The sequence below is a fragment of the Cervus elaphus genome, chromosome 21 (assembly GCF_910594005.1).
Source record: "Cervus elaphus chromosome 21, mCerEla1.1, whole genome shotgun sequence".
NCBI lineage: Eukaryota > Metazoa > Chordata > Mammalia > Artiodactyla > Cervidae > Cervus > Cervus elaphus.
The window spans coordinates 11,636,534-11,655,647 of record NC_057835.1 but is presented as its reverse complement, the minus strand read 5'-3'; the positions used below and the strand labels follow the sequence as shown (position 1 = coordinate 11,655,647).

At 51.4% G+C, this 19,114-nt stretch overlaps 1 protein-coding gene across 2 annotated transcripts in view; it reads right to left on the bottom strand.

Moving 5' to 3' along the window:
* ZFAT (zinc finger and AT-hook domain containing) overlaps positions 1 to 19,114 on the bottom strand; it is a 141,568-nt gene that overhangs the window by 84,412 nt on the left and 38,042 nt on the right. For both annotated transcript variants that reach the window (XM_043879305.1, XM_043879307.1), the window contains 2 exons: positions 4,611 to 4,799; positions 2,554 to 2,704 (listed from right to left, as the gene is read on the bottom strand). In XM_043879305.1, the coding sequence (XP_043735240.1) occupies positions 2,554 to 2,704; positions 4,611 to 4,799 (340 nt within the window). The remainder of the gene's footprint in view (positions 1 to 2,553; positions 2,705 to 4,610; positions 4,800 to 19,114) is intronic.

The following is a 19,114-nucleotide window of genomic DNA, read 5'->3' as shown; positions in this document are numbered from 1 at the left end:
TGGATTTATGGCAGAAACCAAAGCAATATTCTAAAGCAATTATCCTTCAATTAAAAATAAATAAAATTTTTTAAAAAAGGACCCAGATGGCTGGAGCAGATGCTGGAGCACAGAGAACCAGAGGGAGAGGTGGCTCTATAGGCCTAGTTCTCCTAACAACAGTGTGAGGACTTAAAAGCTACAACCAAAGGGGCATTTTTACAAAAAGCGCACTGGCTGCAGTGTAGAGAGCTGAGTAGGGGGTCACAGGAGAGCCTCATGATATTACCGCATGTCACTACAAGGCATAGTTTGTGAATAATTTGAGTAACAAAGGAAAGTAAGTATAATGTGGTTAAGTACTAAAAGCAGGATACAAAATTGCATATAAAATAAACTCAGTTTTATAAAATATATGGGCTGAGAAAAGGCTGAAAAGAAATAACATTAAATAATATTAACGGTGGTTATCTTAGGGGAGTGAGATTACGACTGATTTTTTTTCCTTACAGTTTTCCTGACTTTTGTCATATAAAAAGCCTCTTTCATAACTATTTTATAATTTAGACAATAAAATATTAATAGAATGCTTAACAACAGGAATACAGCCTCCATCTACTGATTAAATATTGAGTATATTTACCTGCAACCAGATGAGCATGGAGTTTTGAAACCCTCCCCAAGAGACCTTGAAATATTATGAGGAGTCTACAAATCAAGCTGTGTTGAGACAAGGGTGGTCTTCAAAATTAATTGTATCTCAGTTTTGCCAAAGGAGTCCATATTTTTACAACTTCACTGATACATTCAGTTGCTCACATTTGCGAAAAGAGAGGACTGAGGCTAGAAATTAATGAGGCACCGCAGACGACACGATGTTATAATTTAACAAGACCACTTTCCAAAGATGTGATCATTTTATGCCACCACTAAACTGAGTCAGGTTCTTTTAGACAGTCTCCTGTGTGGTGCTGAGAGGCTCAGAGGCAAAATCACTTGTGTCCAGTCCCAGCAGAGCGGAAGCCTCTGTCTGTCCCAATCTTCCTCCCCACCCACCCCCGCAGTGCCTGGAACACAGCAGGTGTTTGAGCTGTTGAACTGAAGTCCAGCAGAAAGATCTAGGGGCTTCCCAGGTGGCTCAGTGGTCATGAATCCGCCTGCCAATGCAGGAGACGCCAGTTTGGTCCCTGGGTTGGGACAATCCCCTGGAGAAGGGCGTGGCAACCTTCACCAGTATTCTTGCCTGAAGAATCCCATGGACAGAGGAGGGCTACAGGCCATTGGTCACAAAGAGTCAGATACAGCTGAAGCGACTGAGCACACGCAGGAGGATCTAGAGCCAACCCAGGACTGTCTGGCACTAAATCTTACGCTCTCATCCAGAACGCCTTCTTCCCCCTTTTCCAGAAACAGGGAACCCCTGTCTGGCATCTTCCTTGTCTTTCCTCTCAGCCTGGAAAACGTGTGCAGAGCTCAGGCGATGGGAGTTTGCTGATCCACATCAGCAGGTATGTACCACGGCCAAGACTGTGACCACGGGGAGGGTGTCGGTGGTCAGGCTAGCTGTGAGGCATCAGTTCACCCAGTGTGTTTGGAGGGCAGTTTTCAATGTAGATTAAAGTTTTAACGCTCATATCCTTTAAGACAGCAATTTCAGGGACTTTCTGGGTGATCCAGTGGCTAAGACATCAGGCTCCCGATGCAGGGGGCCGGGGTTTGATCCCTGGCCAGGTACCTAGATCCCACATGCAGCAACTAAGACCAGCTGCAGTCAAATGAGTATCTTTTCCAAAAAAGAGCAACGTCAATTCTAGGGACTCATCCCAGAAGTCCTGAAGACTCACTGAAAGAGCCTTGAGCACAACATTTCCTGCCAAGCAAAAACTGACTCTAGTAAACTAGAGAATCCACACAATAGCAAACGCACTTTAAAAAAAATTATCTACTGAAAAGGAAAAAGTCAAACATGGTAAGTTTTTTAAAAAAGGTTGATAACAGTGCCTTTGGTGTTTTGTGTTAGGAAAAAAATAACAAAATTAAAGTGCTATAGTTTCGTATATCATGAAAAAATTATGGTGGCCTGTGAACCACGCTGTCTGTAGAGGTAACCTCAACCACAAGAGGCGAGATGGTTACTGCAGCTGCGTGTTACACAGACTCTGGAAATTTCTACAGGACACTTGTGTTACTTACGAAAGTAGGGGGGAAATAAAGATTTTTTTTTCCTTACAAATTGTGCAGCTATAAAAACCAGCAGACACTTACAAAGTAAGGCCTTGTTCACACCACTTTTTATTCAGATGAAGCATACCTGGAGTAAAATGCTCCACCTTCATTAAACCAACTGGTGCTGAGTTTCCCAAGCCGGCTGCTCTGCCTCACATTCCACAGAGGCTGCTTGGGCTCGGCCAGCACACCACGAAGCCATCATGGAGGGGCTGGTTCTTAGGTTCAAGTTAAGAAACCAGAACGCCTTACCGATAGCTTAGCCAGCACAGTCCTGGTAAGTGCAAATGCTGCTCTCCCACCCTCTGAGGTGGTGGCTGGGGTCACACACAACAGAAGATGCGTTACCTGCTGGACTTCATGGGCTGCTCGTAGGCCGTCTGCTGGATGGCGTACTCCTGGTACCCCCTCCGGGGCGCCAGGTCAGCTGCTGTGGCCTCGGGGTCTGCGGCTCCTGTTTCCGGGGGCCCGGCCTCCACTGGAACAATCTTGGTAGCACCTGAGAGGGAGACACAACTCAGTGAGTAATAAAGAGGCGCCTCGAGGCCCCGGATTCCCACCCCCCGCCCAGTGCAGGGAGCACAGCCTGAGAAGTGTGTTTCTTTACTGTGTGGCACCCGTGCGGGGGGCGAGTGCTCCTTCAGCTCACACATGTAACTTGTGTGTCTGTGTGTGTGTTTCGGGGGAGATATCCAATAATCCATCAAAACCTTCTTGTGAGATACATTTTCACTTGATCTCTTTATTAAAAGGGCTTCCCTAGTGGCTTAGTTGGTAAAGAATCTGCCTGCGGTGCAGGAGACCTGGGTTCACTCCCTGAGTCGGGAAGATCTCCTGGTGAAGGAAACGGCAGCCCACTCCAGTATTGTTGTCTGTAGAATCCCACGGGCATGGGAACCGGGCAGGCTACAGTCCATGGGGTCACAAGAGTCAGACACGACTGTGTGACTAACTTTCTTTTTTCTTTATTGAAAACCCAAAACACAAGACAGATAAACATATACTCATTTGCTTCCCTGCAAGATTTCATAGCTCCTCATGTGTTAGACTTTGAGTAAGCGTCAAACAGCATCAAGATAGAAAGGAGCAGTGGACTCAATGGTGAGCAGGAATCTCCGCTGTCTGGGATCAGGTCCCAAACAGGACATCAGCCTCCCACCCTCAGGGCCCCTGCGTCCACCCTGTGAAGTGAACGGTCTGGGGTGGAAAACCCAGAGGTTACCTTTACTTATTCAAGTCTACGATGTGAGATGATCAAAGACTGTTTATAGAAGTGTGTGTGCACATGAATAGCAAAGGAAATTAATTATACTTTTCACCACCGCCCCCTCCCCCCACTTACAGAAATCTCAAATACTATCATCCTTTTTTAAGAAACCATTATAGAAACTTTATCTCGAGATGGCTAAACACAGGAATCTCTCTCCTGGGGTTTCCATTTCCTGGAGTAACACTTGTCTGAAGGACGGTGAAACCACTTCAAGCTGCATAATCTTATGTGGCTTTTTTCTCTACTGAGTACCTCGCCCTACAGTGAAGTATTGGGTTGGCCAAAAAGCTAGTTTGGGGTTTTCTGTGACATGTTACGGGATATAAAGTATAAATATTATATGTATATAATATAAAAAGGTATTTATTTAGCGTTTTCATTTCAGTTTCTATTAGCGTTGAAAACAGATGCTTTAAAAGGCTCTCAGTTCAATTCAGTTGCTCAGTTGTGTCCGACTCTTTGCAACCCCATGGACTGCAGCACGGCAGGTTCCAGCTGACCTCAAAGTCCTAAACTTGATTTTTTTTTAAATTTATTTGACAGTTGTCACCCCAAATGCACAGGGGGAAAAAAAAAAACATTATTATACTTTAGCATCTACTATCCTAAACTGCTCTTTGTCTAAGGTATCTTTTCCTGGAGGAGGCCTTTTTAAAAAGGGGTAATATATCCACTGGTTACTTTATGTGACAAGAAAAGGAGATAGAAATCTCTAGTACTATAAAATAAATGATGAACCTAATAAAAAAATGCAAAAAAAAAAAAACTGGAAGAAATTGTGTGGAGGGTTTTGGCACCGTCTGCTGTGAGTCATCTTACTCTCTGGCCGGGGCAGGAAGAAGGAGCATGGACATCCAGGAGAGGGTCTTGTGGGGGCTGGGGGGCCCCAAGGAAAGAACCACTCTCCAGGGCCACTGCTCCTCCGAACGGCTGCTCACATGCGAGCACAGGCCGTAGGCAGCAGCCGCGGGAGTGGCCCTCAAGCCCTGACCTCTGGACGCGGTCATCCACCTCGGCCCTGGGCCGCGGCAGATTAACCGTGGCCCGAGTCACCGGGTAACTCCGCCAAGAGCCCCGCAGCAATCACAGCCCCCGCCCAGAGGTTCCTGCCGCCCCCTCCCACCACCGTGCACACCTGGAATCGCCTCGTGTGCCGTTAACACCACGCTGATGATGGGCTTCTTGGCCCCAGACATCTGCGGGGCCTCCTTTCCTGAGCAGACCTTCTGGATTTTCTCCGCTCTCTGCGTCCGTGGCCTCTTCGGGGCCTTTTCTCGATCGTCTTCCTTATACTTCTTCTCCAGTTCAAGGTCAGATTCATTACCTAAGGGGCAAATACCAGGATGTATAAAATACCCTTTTTATACCAGTGATGGAGTCGGGGAGGGCACAGAACCCTTTTTATGGGCAGACAGTAAAAGGGATATACCTGTGTGATAGAAACACCGGTTCCTGGACTTCCCTAGTGGTGCAGTGGATAGGAATCTGCCTGCCCAATGCAGGAGACACGGGTTCAACCCCTGGCCAGGGAAGATTCCACAGGCCTCGGAGCAACTAAGCCCATGCAGCAGACTACTGAGCCTGCATCCCGGAGCCTGCCGAGAAGCCACACGCTGCAGCTAAACAGCAGCCCCCATCCTCCACTCTAGAGAAAGCACCCAGCAACCAAGACCCAGTGGAACCGAGGAATCAGTTTATAAAAGAAACACTGATCCCCAGCGAAGCGGCCACGGTATCACTTCGGGGGTCACCTCCGCTTCCTCGGTCTTGCCTCCGACTCAGTGAACACCATTCCCCCGGCACAGGCCCCCACATGGGCACTGAGGGCCCACTGCGGACATGGCAGGCACAGGCCCTCCCCTTGCTCTCAGGAAGCCCACCGGACCTCAGAGTCATCAGCCAACCACCTGCGGGGAAGACACGGCGGTCTTTACACAGCCTAAGAAGGGATGCGCGTGCTCAGCATCCAGGTATTAGGTGCCTTCCGTGTGCCAGGCGTGGTGGACACCAAGGCTGACGGGGCACAGACCCAGAGCCCACCCTTGAAAGCCCTGCCGTCTGGTGGGAGAGATGGATGGGGCAGTCCGCTGTGCGCCCACTGAAGCGAGAAGGGGTCTCGGATGACCAAGGGGAGCGACGGAAGATTCTACCCGAGGCGTCAGACAAGCCACTCCGGGCAGGCAGCCCTTTGGTCAGTGTGAACAGCAAGCATTTCTGAAGCTGTGGACAGGGCTGCAGGGAACAGGGGCGGAGGAGGTGTGGGGGGCGAAGGGCACAGGAGACCGTGGTGTGGGGACCAGTGGTGGGCTCGGTGCTAAGGAAGGGGGCGTGAAGATGAGGAGGAATGCTTAGCTGGGCACCCTGAGGGGCTAACTTGGTGAAGAAGCTGGCAGGGAGGAACAGAACCAGGGAAGGGAGTGAAATCGAGGGCCTCAAATACCCATTGGACGTGGGGAGCTGTCCTTTGACGAGTGGGGTGGGGGGTGAACACCAATGCCTGGGGAGACCACGCAGGAGCGTGAGTGAGTGAGGCTGGCCGGGGGGACGGTGGGGACACAGCACAACTCCAGCCCTGGTCAGGGCAGAATCACAGGACACACACAAGCCACGGTATCAACGTATCAACAGTGGGACTCCCCACACTGCTTTGCAGTCATCTGTCTGGAAGCCTCATCCGTGCCATGACCTTTGGGAGCTCGGGGCTGTGTCTTCTTTTTACTGAGCCTGAGGACCTAACCTTACAACACAAGGAAGACCTGCTCTGCGCATGAAGCAATGAACCGATGGGTAGAGATCAGCAATAGACTTCGCCAGAGGAAGAAACGTCTAGCAGTTAGAGCCACGCAGGGCCTCCCAGGTGGCTCAGTGGGTAAAGAATCCGCCTGCAGTGCAGCAGATGCAGGAGACCCGGGTTCGATCCCCGGGCCGGGAAGATCCCCTGGAGGAGGACATGGCAAGCCACTCCAGTATTCTTGCCTGGAGAATCCCCACGGACAGAGGAGCCTGGCGGGCTACAGTCCATGGGGTCACAAAGAGTGGGACAGGACTGAAGTGACTGAGCACGTACACAAGCAGAGCCATCCCAGGAGGGAGGGGTGGCTTCAGAGACGCGTTTCTCAGGAGGGTGTCGAGGGGCTTCACACAGCAATCGTGATGCCCTGGGAGAAACTGAACCACACGGCAGCGGGCGGGGTGGGGTGTCCAATCAGACAATCCCTGCATCTCTGGACTCTGAGACCCTCCCGACAGGGCAGTGGGAGAAAGACGGTGGAGGACCGGGGAGACCCGACCCTGCTGGAACCCAAGACAAGTTACCCCGCAGGCTCTGTGGACGCGCTCCCTTGTATCTGCAGGACGCTTCCTGCGTGTGGCTCAGAAAGGCCAGGTCCACCCGGGGCTGGCTCCACCCTCCTCTCCCGTTCCTCTGCCTGTTTGCTCATAGCAACCCTCTCCTCCATCTGATGAAATACTCATATCAAGTACCACTCTTCTGAAACAGAATTTCTCTAACACCAAGTTCAGCAATGATCCCCTCGTACTTAATAAAACATTCTCTTTGCAAGCTTCTTTTTTTTCCTCTTGTTCTCCTATTTCCAATTTTTCTCAGGGTCCATCATCAAACAAAACATCATTTCCGCACAAAAGAAAGAAATATTTACTTGGAAATTATCCCAGCAGTGCAGAATGTATTTGTTCTTTACCGGCCACAGTTCATTCAGAAGATACGTGCAGAATGCCAGGCCCCATTCTAAGCACTTGGGACACCGCAGGGTACAAGACAGGGACCCCTGCCCCCTGGAGTTTATGTGCTGGTGGGAAAAGGCAGACAATACAGCTGAAACATAGTAAGTCAGTTACATAATATATCAGAAGGTAATTTTAAAATTTCTCATTTTACCTGTGCCCAGTGAAAGAGCACAGGCATAAACAAGTCTGATTTCTTTTTTTGAAAAGAGAACTGCTTGGGCCTCGCTGGTGGCTCAGTAGTAAAGAATCCGCCTGCCAGCACAGGAGACACGGGTTTGATTCCTGATCCCCGGAGACCCCACATGCCTCACAGCAACTAAACTCCTGCGCCACAACTACTGCGCCTGTGCTCCAGAGCCTGTGCTCTGCCACTAGAGAAGCCCCGCGATGCAAAGTCCACGCCCTGCAACTGGGGCGTAGCCCCCACTCGCTGCAACGAGAGCAGGGCCCTTGCAGCAGTGAAGACCCAGCACAGTCAGAAGGCTCTCACAGAGGTGCTTTTCAGAACACAAGGCGCTTGGGTGAAGCGCCCTCATCTGTCAGACTTCACATCGCGCCGCATCACCAACCGAACCCAGTCGCGATCCTCGCTGCACCAGGATGTGCTTTTCAAACATTTTTTTTTTTGGCAGCAAACATTTTGAGTGAGTTCTTTAAGCAATTTCAATATACCTAATGAAAAGGCGTGGCTTCTCTGGTTAAAGAGGGTGCGGTCCAGACTAGCCCCCACCACCACCGGACCCTCCCAGTCCTCCAATCCTCAGCCACAAGTGCCTCCAACAGCCCTGGAAACAGCTTTAAAAGGAGTGGATGAGGCTGTAGGAGGGATGGTGTCCGACACCTCCTGCAGCACAGTCACCGCTCTGAGCCGCCATCGTAGAGTTATGGAGTGTATGAGCTACACTCCAGCCTCTGCCTTCCAGCTGGACCAGCTCTGAACTCGCTGAACCCAGGGTCACAAAGTGAGTGGCTGTGAGGCTCAGGTCGGGGAAGGTCGCGGAGCCCTCTGTCACGTGGGGAGTTATGCTGTCGCCCCCCACCCCCGGCGGCATGTCTGCAGTGGTGACGTCATGCCTGAAGACACACTTGTGCGGCTTGGGGCTGGGCTGGGACCACAGCTTCCGGGGGGGTCCCGTCGGGTCCATGCAAACAGGAGAGGCGCAGGGAAGGCTGCACCCCCAGCCCAGTGTGTTCCATGGAGTCGCTGATGTTCGGGAAAGACAGTGTTTAATTTCTTGACGTCTGTGCATCATTGTTCTTCAACCCCAGCACATTGACCTAATTCTTTATATTTCATCTCCTTTTGAGAAGATGGCGTTTAAAAACCGATGACGCTGCAGCGTGAAAGCAGGAGTTCCCAGGGGGGTGCAGAGACCCCACTCTTATGACAGTGCCTGGGGTCCTCACATGCAGGGAGGTGTCCAGACTTCAGATGGAGGCAGCGCAGCTTCAGGAGCAGAGACTTGGCATAGGCCCCATTTGAAGGGTAATGAGCAAAAAATCCAGTGTCCCCCGTGTTCTGCAAAGTTCCCGCTTGTCCCTCCAGGCCAACCCTCATCTTTCTCCACCAGCTCCTGGAGGCTGACCTATAACGGGTCACACGGGGGCTCCACTGCTCCTGGCTTCCCACGGGGTTTGGCCGGTGGAGTCACCAGAAGCTGGGAGGGGGGAGGTTTGGGGGAGAGTGGATGAGTTAGTTCTGGTCACACAGTGAGTTTGGTAGAGGGTAGGGTTCCCAGGAGGTGTTATCCACCTGGGTGGGGGTCTGCAGGCGGGCCTTTTGTGGGTGAGGGCACAAGTGGGTGATGATGAGAGGCTGGGATGGAACAGAAGCGCGCGCACACACACACACACCCACCCTCCCTTAACTTGGATGAGCCTGCCTGACTTAACTAAGAAAAACGAAGCTCATCTGATACAAAAGCTCTCAACTAAGCTCCTTTGATCTTAGAATCTTCCTGCTCTTCGCTCACCACCCCCTCCTGTCCTAGAGGAGCTTCTCTGGGAGGGAAGTTACTCCACTTGCCAAACCCCACACTCTCGGGGGGTGGGGGTGGTCGGGGAATCTGTGTCTGTGTTCACCCTCTAACTCCTCTTGGAACCTCTCAGGGTCCCCAACACGTAACAGCATCCAGGCAAGGCGAGCTGACCTTGTAGCGGGCCGATGAAGAGTTAACGGTACGGGCAGTCATACATTTGTAGAAATTAGTTCATGCGCGCTCATTTATAATTAACAACAGCGCTAATATTCTAAAGGACCTATTCCAAATTGCCCCAGAACTAATTAAATCTCAGAACACCCCAGAGAGTCAAGTGTTATCAGCCACATTAATAAAAAAAGCCCAGAAGAGTTGTCAGAACAGCAGACTGATAAGGGATTATACTCTGGGACTCTGCCACCGATTCATTCCAGGCTGCTAATGCAGCAGTTTAACGAACTTATTAGCCCACGATTATTCTATCAAACCTGCTGAATATGCATCCCTCTTGCCTTCCCTCTTGCCCTCGGGCTTTCTTGCGTCTTCCTGTCTCTCTGGCTCCAAGGGGAGGCCAGGTGAGCACCGGCTCTGAGCACCGTGTCCCCACAGAGGGGCCACGATTGACCATGAGCACACACACAGCACCAGGCAGCCAGCCTCCTCCTGACCCACACCCACCGCAGTGAACCAGCCCACCTTCCTCACCCGACCCCCCGGCACCTGCAGGCTTTCGCAGGAACCGTGGCGAGGGGAGTGCCTGTCCCGCTCCCGCCCCCGCCGGCAGCCCTGGACGGGCGTTCACGGCCCCTGTCTCCAGGGAGCCCTCCAGGATGTTCCCGCCGCAGGTGGTCCTGCCGTTCCCACCCTGCACCGGGCTGACCCCCGCATCATCCTGTATCTATTTGGTCCTCGTCCCCCCGGGCTCAGCTGCTCCAGAGAACAGACTTGTCTTACTTGCTTTGATCCCCAAAGTCTGGCGCAGGGCCCAGCGGCCACAGCACAGGCCCCGGAAGGGGGAGAACAGACAGGAGAGGGCTGGCCTCCACGGGGACCTCCCGAGGGTCCAGCCGGCTCCTCGGTAGCTGGGAAGCACCACGCGCGGCAGCGAGTCCGGCTTTAAAGGCTGCTGGGCCCTGGGCCGCGGGCCCTTCCCTGCAGCACCTCTCAGCAGTCAGGCTGTGATGGTCAAAGAGACTCCTTTTCAAGACGGGGGTCATAACGCATCGCTGCCACTCATCGGAAGAGCCGTCACTTGGAGCAAAGGCCAGCAGTGTCACCGGCTCCAGCCCCCCACCACCCACCCCATCACATCCCTCCAGGCGGGATGCAGGCAGCCCCGGAACCTCTGAGAGCACGATGCTATGGGGCTGCCGGCCAGCCTCCAAGACGCTGGACAGGGAAGGCCTCCTCTCAGAGTCCCAGCATAGGGCTTCCCTGGCGATCCAGCGGCTCAGATTCCGAGCTTCTAGTGCAGGGGGCGTGGGTTTGACCCCTGGTTGGGGAACTGAGATCCCACATGGCATGGCCAAAACAATTTAAAAATAAAAGTCCCAACTTCAAGTCCTGCTTGGTGGGACTTAGTTAGCTCCTCTTCTCCCCTGGCCCCACCCCCTCCATGAAGAAAGGGTCATGAGTGCCCTCTGGTTCCCTGAGAGTCACGCAAGTCTGCGGCAGACAGCACAGGCGCACAGGGCCAGCTCCGTGTCCCAGGTCTCATGTCGGGACACTCAGTGACCAAAAGGCCTGGGGGTTTAATTCAGGTGACTCTGGGCCAGGACCCGGGGAGGATCGCATCTGAAGATGGCTGGACACCCGGGACAAAAGCTGGAGCTCGGAAATCAAAGGGACTGGGGTTCATGTAATTACGAGCTGGCCCTCAGGCAGCTTTCTCCGTCTGGCAGAGCCTGATTCTTCATGGAACAAGGAGGGGACAGCCCCACCCCAGCTCCCATCAGGGGGATGAGAGCAGACGCTCAGCGCCCTGACGGCAGCAGGCACTGGTGCGCGCAGGGGAAGAGGAGGCGTCATCACACCGGGGCCTGGGATTCCGCAGACCTACGGGACGCTCTGGACCCACTCGCCTCTGGAATCCTGGAAGCAGGTAAACAAACGCCTGCCAGACTTTGCAGCCCGCTCCACACCCAGTCAGCTCATCTGGGGCCTGTCGGGGATCCCAGGGGCTCAAGGCTGTGGATCTCACACTCCATTCCTTCCCGAGACAACTCTGACGATGGAGCCCGGTATCACGTATCTGAATTTTATTCCAAGTCTCAGAAGCTACTGCAGAGAGAATGGTCACATGCAGGTGTGACCTTTCTTCAGGGAAAGCTTACCAGGGCTGCCTGCACTGGGGCGCCACGCCGGTCTCAAGGATGAGAAGGAGCTGGCGGGCTGCCTTAGGGGGTGAGGGTAGTTTTTTTGAGAAGAGATGGCTCCATAGGACAAGGAGGGGTTAGAAAGCAGACAGTGTCCCACGATAAGGGGGTGATCTCTCCACGAGGGGGAGAGAAGGCTCAGCAGACATGGGCATGTCACCATTGCGTGTGACATCATTCTGTGAAGGGCGGGCTTACGGGGAGCAAGTCCAGAAGTGGGGCGGTTAGTCCACCACGCAGAGAGTCCACAGGAGAGAGGAGAAGGCCAGACCAGGGGCAGGGAGGACGGCCAGAGAGGAGACCACGGGCACCAGAGTCGTGGGGAGCAGGGCACCGGGCCGAGGGGGCCGGCAGGCTGGGGGTGAGCGGGAAGAGGACTCCAGGAGGACTCAGATTCTAGCTCCGAGGACGGCAGAGCACCAGCGAAGGAGGTGAGCGCGCAGAGCAGGTCACGTGACGCAGCGGAGGCCCCAGGTTCATTGCTGCTGCCTGTCCAGCCGTCACACGGGCGCCCACTCGGCCTCTGACTCTGCGGGTACTTCTTGCTTCCTTCTACCCCGGTCCTCCCATTTCAGGTTCCTGCTGCCTTTCTTTTCACCTGTATCTGAGGTCTGCCTGTGAGTCACCTGATCGGCAGCAGAGATGCAGGGCAGAATCGAAGAAACATTTAGCAGGCAAAGCCCAGCAAGTGGCTGGATGTGACAGTTGAGAGAGAAGCCTCTGGATGAGATGCCTGGATGGGTGGTCGGTCACCAGGACAGAGGCTGTGTGTGGGGGTGGGGGAGGACATTTATAAGGAGCCTCTGGGACCCCAGACCGAGACGCAGGCCTTGAGCTCAGGACAGGGCCGGGGCAAGGAGGCCACGTGCCGGCCCCCGGACCACAGCTGTGGGCGAACCCACAGAAATGGCAGGAGCCATGCGTCTGCCCCTAGTGAGAGCCACCCGGCATGTCCAGGCTTCGCCCACCGCGGGCACAGCAGGGTCGCACGCCGTGAGGTCAGTTCTGGCCAATGAGCTGCGGGGGCAGGACGGATGGAGGCCACCTCTGGGCTGACGGTAAGCCTCGGGCCCTTCTCCCTGCCGCCCATGACCAGACACGCTCAGGGCTGATCCCTGGGTGAGCAGAGCCTCCTGAGGGCCTGCGGCAGAACGAGAAGGAAAGCCGGATCTGTGAGCCCCCCACGATGGGGGAGGCTGGCTGAGGGAGGTAACCTGGAACACACCAGCAGTACCCGCCACACTGCAGGGCTTCACAGCAGGACCCGACCTCACAGGGCAGCGGGACAGACGGGAGCAAAGTGGGGCAAGCGGAGGCGGCGGGGGCGGAGGCGTCACAGAGAGCGATCCCAACCGTCCCCAAGGCCCACATTTCCAAGCATGCCTCAGACCACGTACAGCTGTGGGCCACTGCACTCTGCGTTTCCCTGATGAGCAGAGCTGAAGCGAGGGTTCACAAAGCAGTGAGAGGAAGCAGACCAGCCCATTCCATATCTTTCCACGGAGAAAAGGTCACGCTCAGAGGACTGACACCGCTCTGCCTTTCCACCTGCAGATTTCCGAACCCGACTCCCGCAAAGCAGTTTTCAGCCTCCACAGCTACTGATCAAGTCAGCGCTTTTGCTAACACAAAGATAGTAGAAGACACTTGAAATACTGTTGTGTGAAATCCTCACGAAGATTGCAGGTGCATCTTAGGTAAGATCTTAGAATAAATGCCTTGTCTTCTTTAGGGAGGATTTAACAAGTATAAGAGCAAATTTTTGCAGCTCTCCTTGCATAAAATGACCCCAGAAATAACAAGCTTAGAAAGGTTCAGAAGTCACTTTTGTAAACTTGACACATTGATTTCTGTAGGCTGCAAAATGTTTTTTTTTTTTTTCAAAAACACCAGCTGTTCCACATAATGGCATTGGGGGGAAAAAAAATCTCTTTTCCTGGTTTCTTTTACTACTCAGACGCAGAATGAAATAAATAAATGTTGAATACATAACAAAATTGTTATTTTAACTTGCTATGGTTCAGTGTAGGGAAAAAGCTTATTTTGTTTTCTTCTAATTGTTTTAACAAGCCAAAGAGTCAAGGTCAACTGTTTGAAATGTCACTAAACTGCTCTTTACCGAGCATATATTAAAACAATTATGCAAGAATTTTCCAAATTGTAATATTGTGTTTGGCAAACTGAGGAACGTGGAGCAATCATCACAGGTATGTCAGCCGCTAGGCGGCCGGGCGTTAGGTCATTTCTGCGTATTTTAGAGGCTTCAGCAGTGGCCAGAAAGGGAAAAACACCGGGAGCTTCCACCTTTCCGTTTGGTATTTGTTAAATTAGAGTCCACTTAGGTCATTCAAATCAATGGACTACGAGGCCATTTTCTATGCAGCTTAGCACTGGAGGAAGCTGATAATCTTATTAGGAAGGACGGTGCCTGTCTGCCGCTGCTGGAGAGACTGCCTAATTAATTACAGAACAGAAAAATAAAGGTGGGGACTGCACAGGGTGGAACGTGCCTTTCGCATGAGGTTAGAGAAAAAGCTGAGAGTGGTACGCCGAAATGAACAAAGTCAACATCCACAAAGAAGAAAAGAAGACTGGTTTTAAGGCGCGAACATGGTGGAGCTGGGCCATCTGCAGGGGAGAAGCAGGGAGTCAGGGGGTGGTACCCAGCCGACCTCCAGGGAGCTGTGCAACTCTTAGAGAACCATCATTCCGCACCTCAACTTCCTCAAGTATAAAATTATGAAACTGGCTTGAAAAGGGGGGTTTCTAAGCCAATCTTAAAAGATCACACACAGTGTGTCGCGGCTGGTGTGACACTCTCGACATGACAATCACAGGTGGGCTCAGTGGCTGTGGGGTGGGGGTGACTGTGAGGTGGAACACGGGGAGCCCTCATGGCGACGGCAGTCCTGCCTCCTGACTGCCGTGGTGCCTACACAAGCCTACACGTGGATGGACGGTGATGAGTGATGACCTCCGCACACAGTACCTCCCCGTCAGGGTTCCTGATCCTGACACCGTGCCACAGCTCTGCAAGACGCCGCCGGGGAGAGCAGGGTGAAGGGCCCGAGACTCTCTCTACCATCTTTGCAACTCCCTGTTCTCCCACTAATTGTTTTCAGAATATGAAGTGTTTTACTTTTTCAAGGGTTGACTTGGAATCAGACCCTTATTCTCTGTGGACCCTATGATTTGAAATAGTTTATCTGCAAACTGCACTTAATGAAGAACATTCCTTTGCCCATATTTACTGATTAAATATGTATGACTGTCTTACTTCACAACTTTCACAAAAATACAGTTTCCAGAGGGATCAAAAATACAGATAAAGAATGAAACCATATGTATAACAGAGGAATATATAGAAGGTTGTTTTTTATAATTTGGGGTAATGTCCCAAGCTTCGATAAGAAGGGCATGGAATTTGACAGTAGTGACAAATGCTGATATTTAAAACTTCAGTAAAATGCAAAAGGAAAGAAAAAGAAATTCTACACATGAAAAGACAAATGATAAAACTGGAAAATATCTTCAGAATATATGGCAATCCAAAAGTGTAGTAAGTAAAGGACATGAGCAAGGAATGCCCCAAATTACACACAAGACAAAAACCTGAATATCTGCAACGAGATCGTGCACTAGTGACCGGGCAGATAAAACTCACAGAACATTAAATTAACCATTTTAGAATGAACAGTCCAGTGGCATTTAGAGCATCCATAATGTTATGTAACCACCACCTTTATCTAGATACAAAATCTTTCCTATCATTTAAAATAAAACTCATTAAACAGTTTCTCCCCATCCTCCCCTCTCCTCCAACCCCTGGTAATTACCAACTGTCCTCTGTCTCTATGGATTTATCTGTTCTGAATATACATGGAATCATACAGTATGTGACCTAAAAGATGCCCTCTTAGTCTGGGAATTACATTACTAGATATTTACCTAAGATAACAAAGGCACAAGTACAAAATATAATAATAATAGAATAAAATTGTAGGCTCAAGATTATACACCTGAGTATAGCTTTTTTTGTTTTCTTTTTTTTTAATCAGGGAGAAAAATTTTAAACAGTATTCAATGTCAATCAACTGGAGACCGATGAAAGAAAACTTAAGGCCCACACACACAGTGAAATGCTGTGCTGCCTTTAAAAGTAACGAAAATCTACATTTACTGACTCTTTGGTCAGAAAACAGAGCATTTTAATCAAAAGCACAGACCCTACAGCCAGACTGTGTGAGTTCAGCGTACAGCCCCGGCCCTTATGGGCTGTGTGATGCTGGCAGACTCCTGACGGCTCTGCCTCGGTTTCCTGTCTATAAAGCGGGGATGATAACAGTGTCTACAGCGCCGCCGTGAGAACGCATTGAGCGGAGAGTCGTAAAAGTACTGAGAACAGTACCTGCAACACAGAAAGTGCTACAAAACAGCTTGTTGAAGAAAAAATACCTGACGTGAGAAATTTATCCGCTCCATTAACTGCATGAAAAAAGAATACAGAACATTATGTATGACCTCAATTTCTGAAAAATGTATGTGAACATACATAGAAGTGAGAAAGGGCTCTCTTCACTCACATACAGTGTAATAGAAATTATACCTAAGCAGTGAAATCGTGCACTATTTTCAGTTTCTTCTTAGTATTTTTTATATCATTACACGTGTTAAAAAAGAAAACAAATGATAACACCCAATTGGTACTTTTGGACACTTCTGGAACCTCAACTGGGCTGTGCTTTCTAGGAGGGATACTGGCAAAATGTAATACATTTTCTGGCCCAGTAGTTCTACTTTCAGGCATTTATCCTATAAAAATAACAAATAATAATCCACACATACACATATATACACATATAGAAATGTACGCATGTACATAAGGGAATATTTATAACAGCAAAAAAAATAATAGGAAATAACCTAAATTTCATTAGATGTACCACGGTTGGCACGAACAACAGAAAACTTATCATATCTCGTGGAAAGATGATGCCACGGAGCTCCAGAAAACACACTCTCTGCGAAGCCTGTGCAGACCCAGGTGAGGAGCCGGCACTCTGCAGTGGGGGGGAGACACCACCTGAGTGGGTCTCAGGAAGAAACCCCGGGGGCAGCACAGCCTGGGGGCTGGGCGGGAGCGGAGGGGACCCCCACGCACAGGACTGAACCTCTCAGTTACTTCTAGGCCTGAGTCCAGAGGAGAAGGGAACCGGAATATCTGACGTCACCAAAGAGGGAAATTCCCTGATTTCTAACCACAGCGGTGCAGAAAGCTCAGTGGTCTCCCAGAGGGGGCTGACAGGACAAGCCAGCCATGGGGAGGCACCAAATCAGAACAGATTCTCAACAGGGGCTAGAGCTGGCCCCTCTGACTGCACCGTGACGACCACTAAGGGTCAGTGCAGGAGATGCGGCGGCGGGGTGCATGGGTGAGCGCATGATACACACTCAGAGGGCCACGGGGGTGGGGGGGGGCGCGGTGAGGTGACAGGACGGGGAGCCCCTCCACGACCACGTCCAGTAGGAACAAGCGCGCTGCGAACCAGCGCCTCGGGTACAGTGCCGTGAGCTCCTGCCCCTCCCTCCCCGGGCCATCTCACTGCTGAATTTCTGCGTGTTTGCCAAAGCACCCGAGGCTCTGAAGCGAGACACTGCTTCCCGGAAACCACCGGGCTCCCCGCCTCCACTTCCCACACGGCGGGCGCACAGCTCTGTCTGGACACGGCTGCCACCCCACTGCCTCATCTCGCCTGCATCCTTGTCTGTTATTTGCAGCCTAGTAAGAGTGCACGTGGTCACCCTGAGAGCAGCTCTTTAAAGGAAAGAGCGCTTTGTGTCTTCTACAACTGGCAAAGGTGTTGGCAATGAGCCGTGGCCACCAACTCGATGTCTGATGAATCTTAGGTGGTGCCTGTGAGCATGCTAAGTCGCCTCAGTCGTTTCCGACTCTATGCGACCCCATGGACTATAACCAGCCAGGCTCCTCTGTCCATGGGATTCTCCAGGCAAGCATATGGAGTGGGCTGCCATGCCTTCCTCCAGGGGATCTTCCTGACCCAGGGATCGAACCCCAGCCTCCTGCACTGGCAGACTTCTTTACCCCTAGCGCCACCTGGGGGGCCCATTAAGTGGTGCATCCCCTCAATAACGTGCTCAGTCCAGTTCAGTTCAGTTGCTCAGTCAAACGACTCTTTGCGACCCCATGGACTGCAGCACACCAGGCCTCCCTGTCCATCACCAACTCCCGGAGCTTGCTCAGACTCATGTCCATTAAGTCAGTGATGTCATCCAACCATCTCATCCTCTGTCATCCCCTTCTCCTCCCGCCTTCAATCTTTCCCAGCATTAACGTGCTAGGATTTTACAAACCAAGGGCCTTGCACTGTTGGGAGGTGTTTCTAGGACTGAAGAACTGGGGTTCAGTGTCAGACAGTCTGGGTTCAAAGGCCAGGAGGATCCCTTTCTAACTAAAAGACCCTGGATAAACTGCCTCATTTCTGAGAGTCTAAATGCTCTTACCTGTGAACCAGGAGGGACAGCAGGAGCACTGTGCCCGTGGGGCTGTGAAGAACAATGACAGCTAACATGTACGGGGAGCTTTTGAAATGGCAGGTGTTCTTCTAAGCACTGTAGGAAGTCCTGTCTCATTGAATCCTCCAAGCAACCAAATTAGCTAGTGTTGTTTTTATTCCCATTTTACAGAGGAGGAAAACAAAGCAGAATAAAGTTAGTAAGTACTGGAGCTGCCGTTCAAATCCAGGCAGCCAAAGTCCAAAGCCCACATCCTGAACCAGAACCCATGTGATGTGCGTGTGTGCTTGGTCACTCAGGAGTGTCCTACTCTTTGCGACTCCATGGGCAGTAGCCTACCAGGCTCCTCTGTCCATGGGATTCTGCAGGCAAAAATACTGGAATGGGTTGCCATTTCCACTCCAGGGGTAAAATACTTAGCCTGGTACAAAACAGTAAGAACTTTCTACATTCTTAGACATACTTTGAAAACTTCGAAACTAGTGCAAGAATCAAACGAGGACAACAGAGCCCATGGCAGAGGCCCTTGCTGTTTCACTCCTCCTAGACAGTTGTCTAGGAGACTTTCCCGCTCACGCTCACACTCTCTTCAGCCTCTTTTAGAAGCTGCTTCAGAGCCAAAGCCTTGCTAAGTTCTTACCTGAAGGCAGCACCTGGTATCCTGTATGTTCTTCAAAGAGCACCGGCCACAGTCAAGGCCATCAAGGTCACTCACAGGGGCCCAAGCATCCTAACCTCAGCCTCTCTGCTCACAGGGCCCCACAGCATGGTTCCAGAACAAGAGAAGCCCCCCAACACAATGAGAAGCGCCCCCTGCACCCCAACTAGAGAGTAGCCCCTGCTCTCCACAGCTAGAGAAAAGCCCGCGCAGCAATGCAGATGCAGCACGGCCATAAATAAAGGAGTAAATAAAATTATTTTTAAAATCTTTAAAGAAAAAAAGTTCAAATGAGACAGCTGGTTTAAAAAAAGGGGGTGCGAGCCGTCGGCGCTCCCTGCCGGGG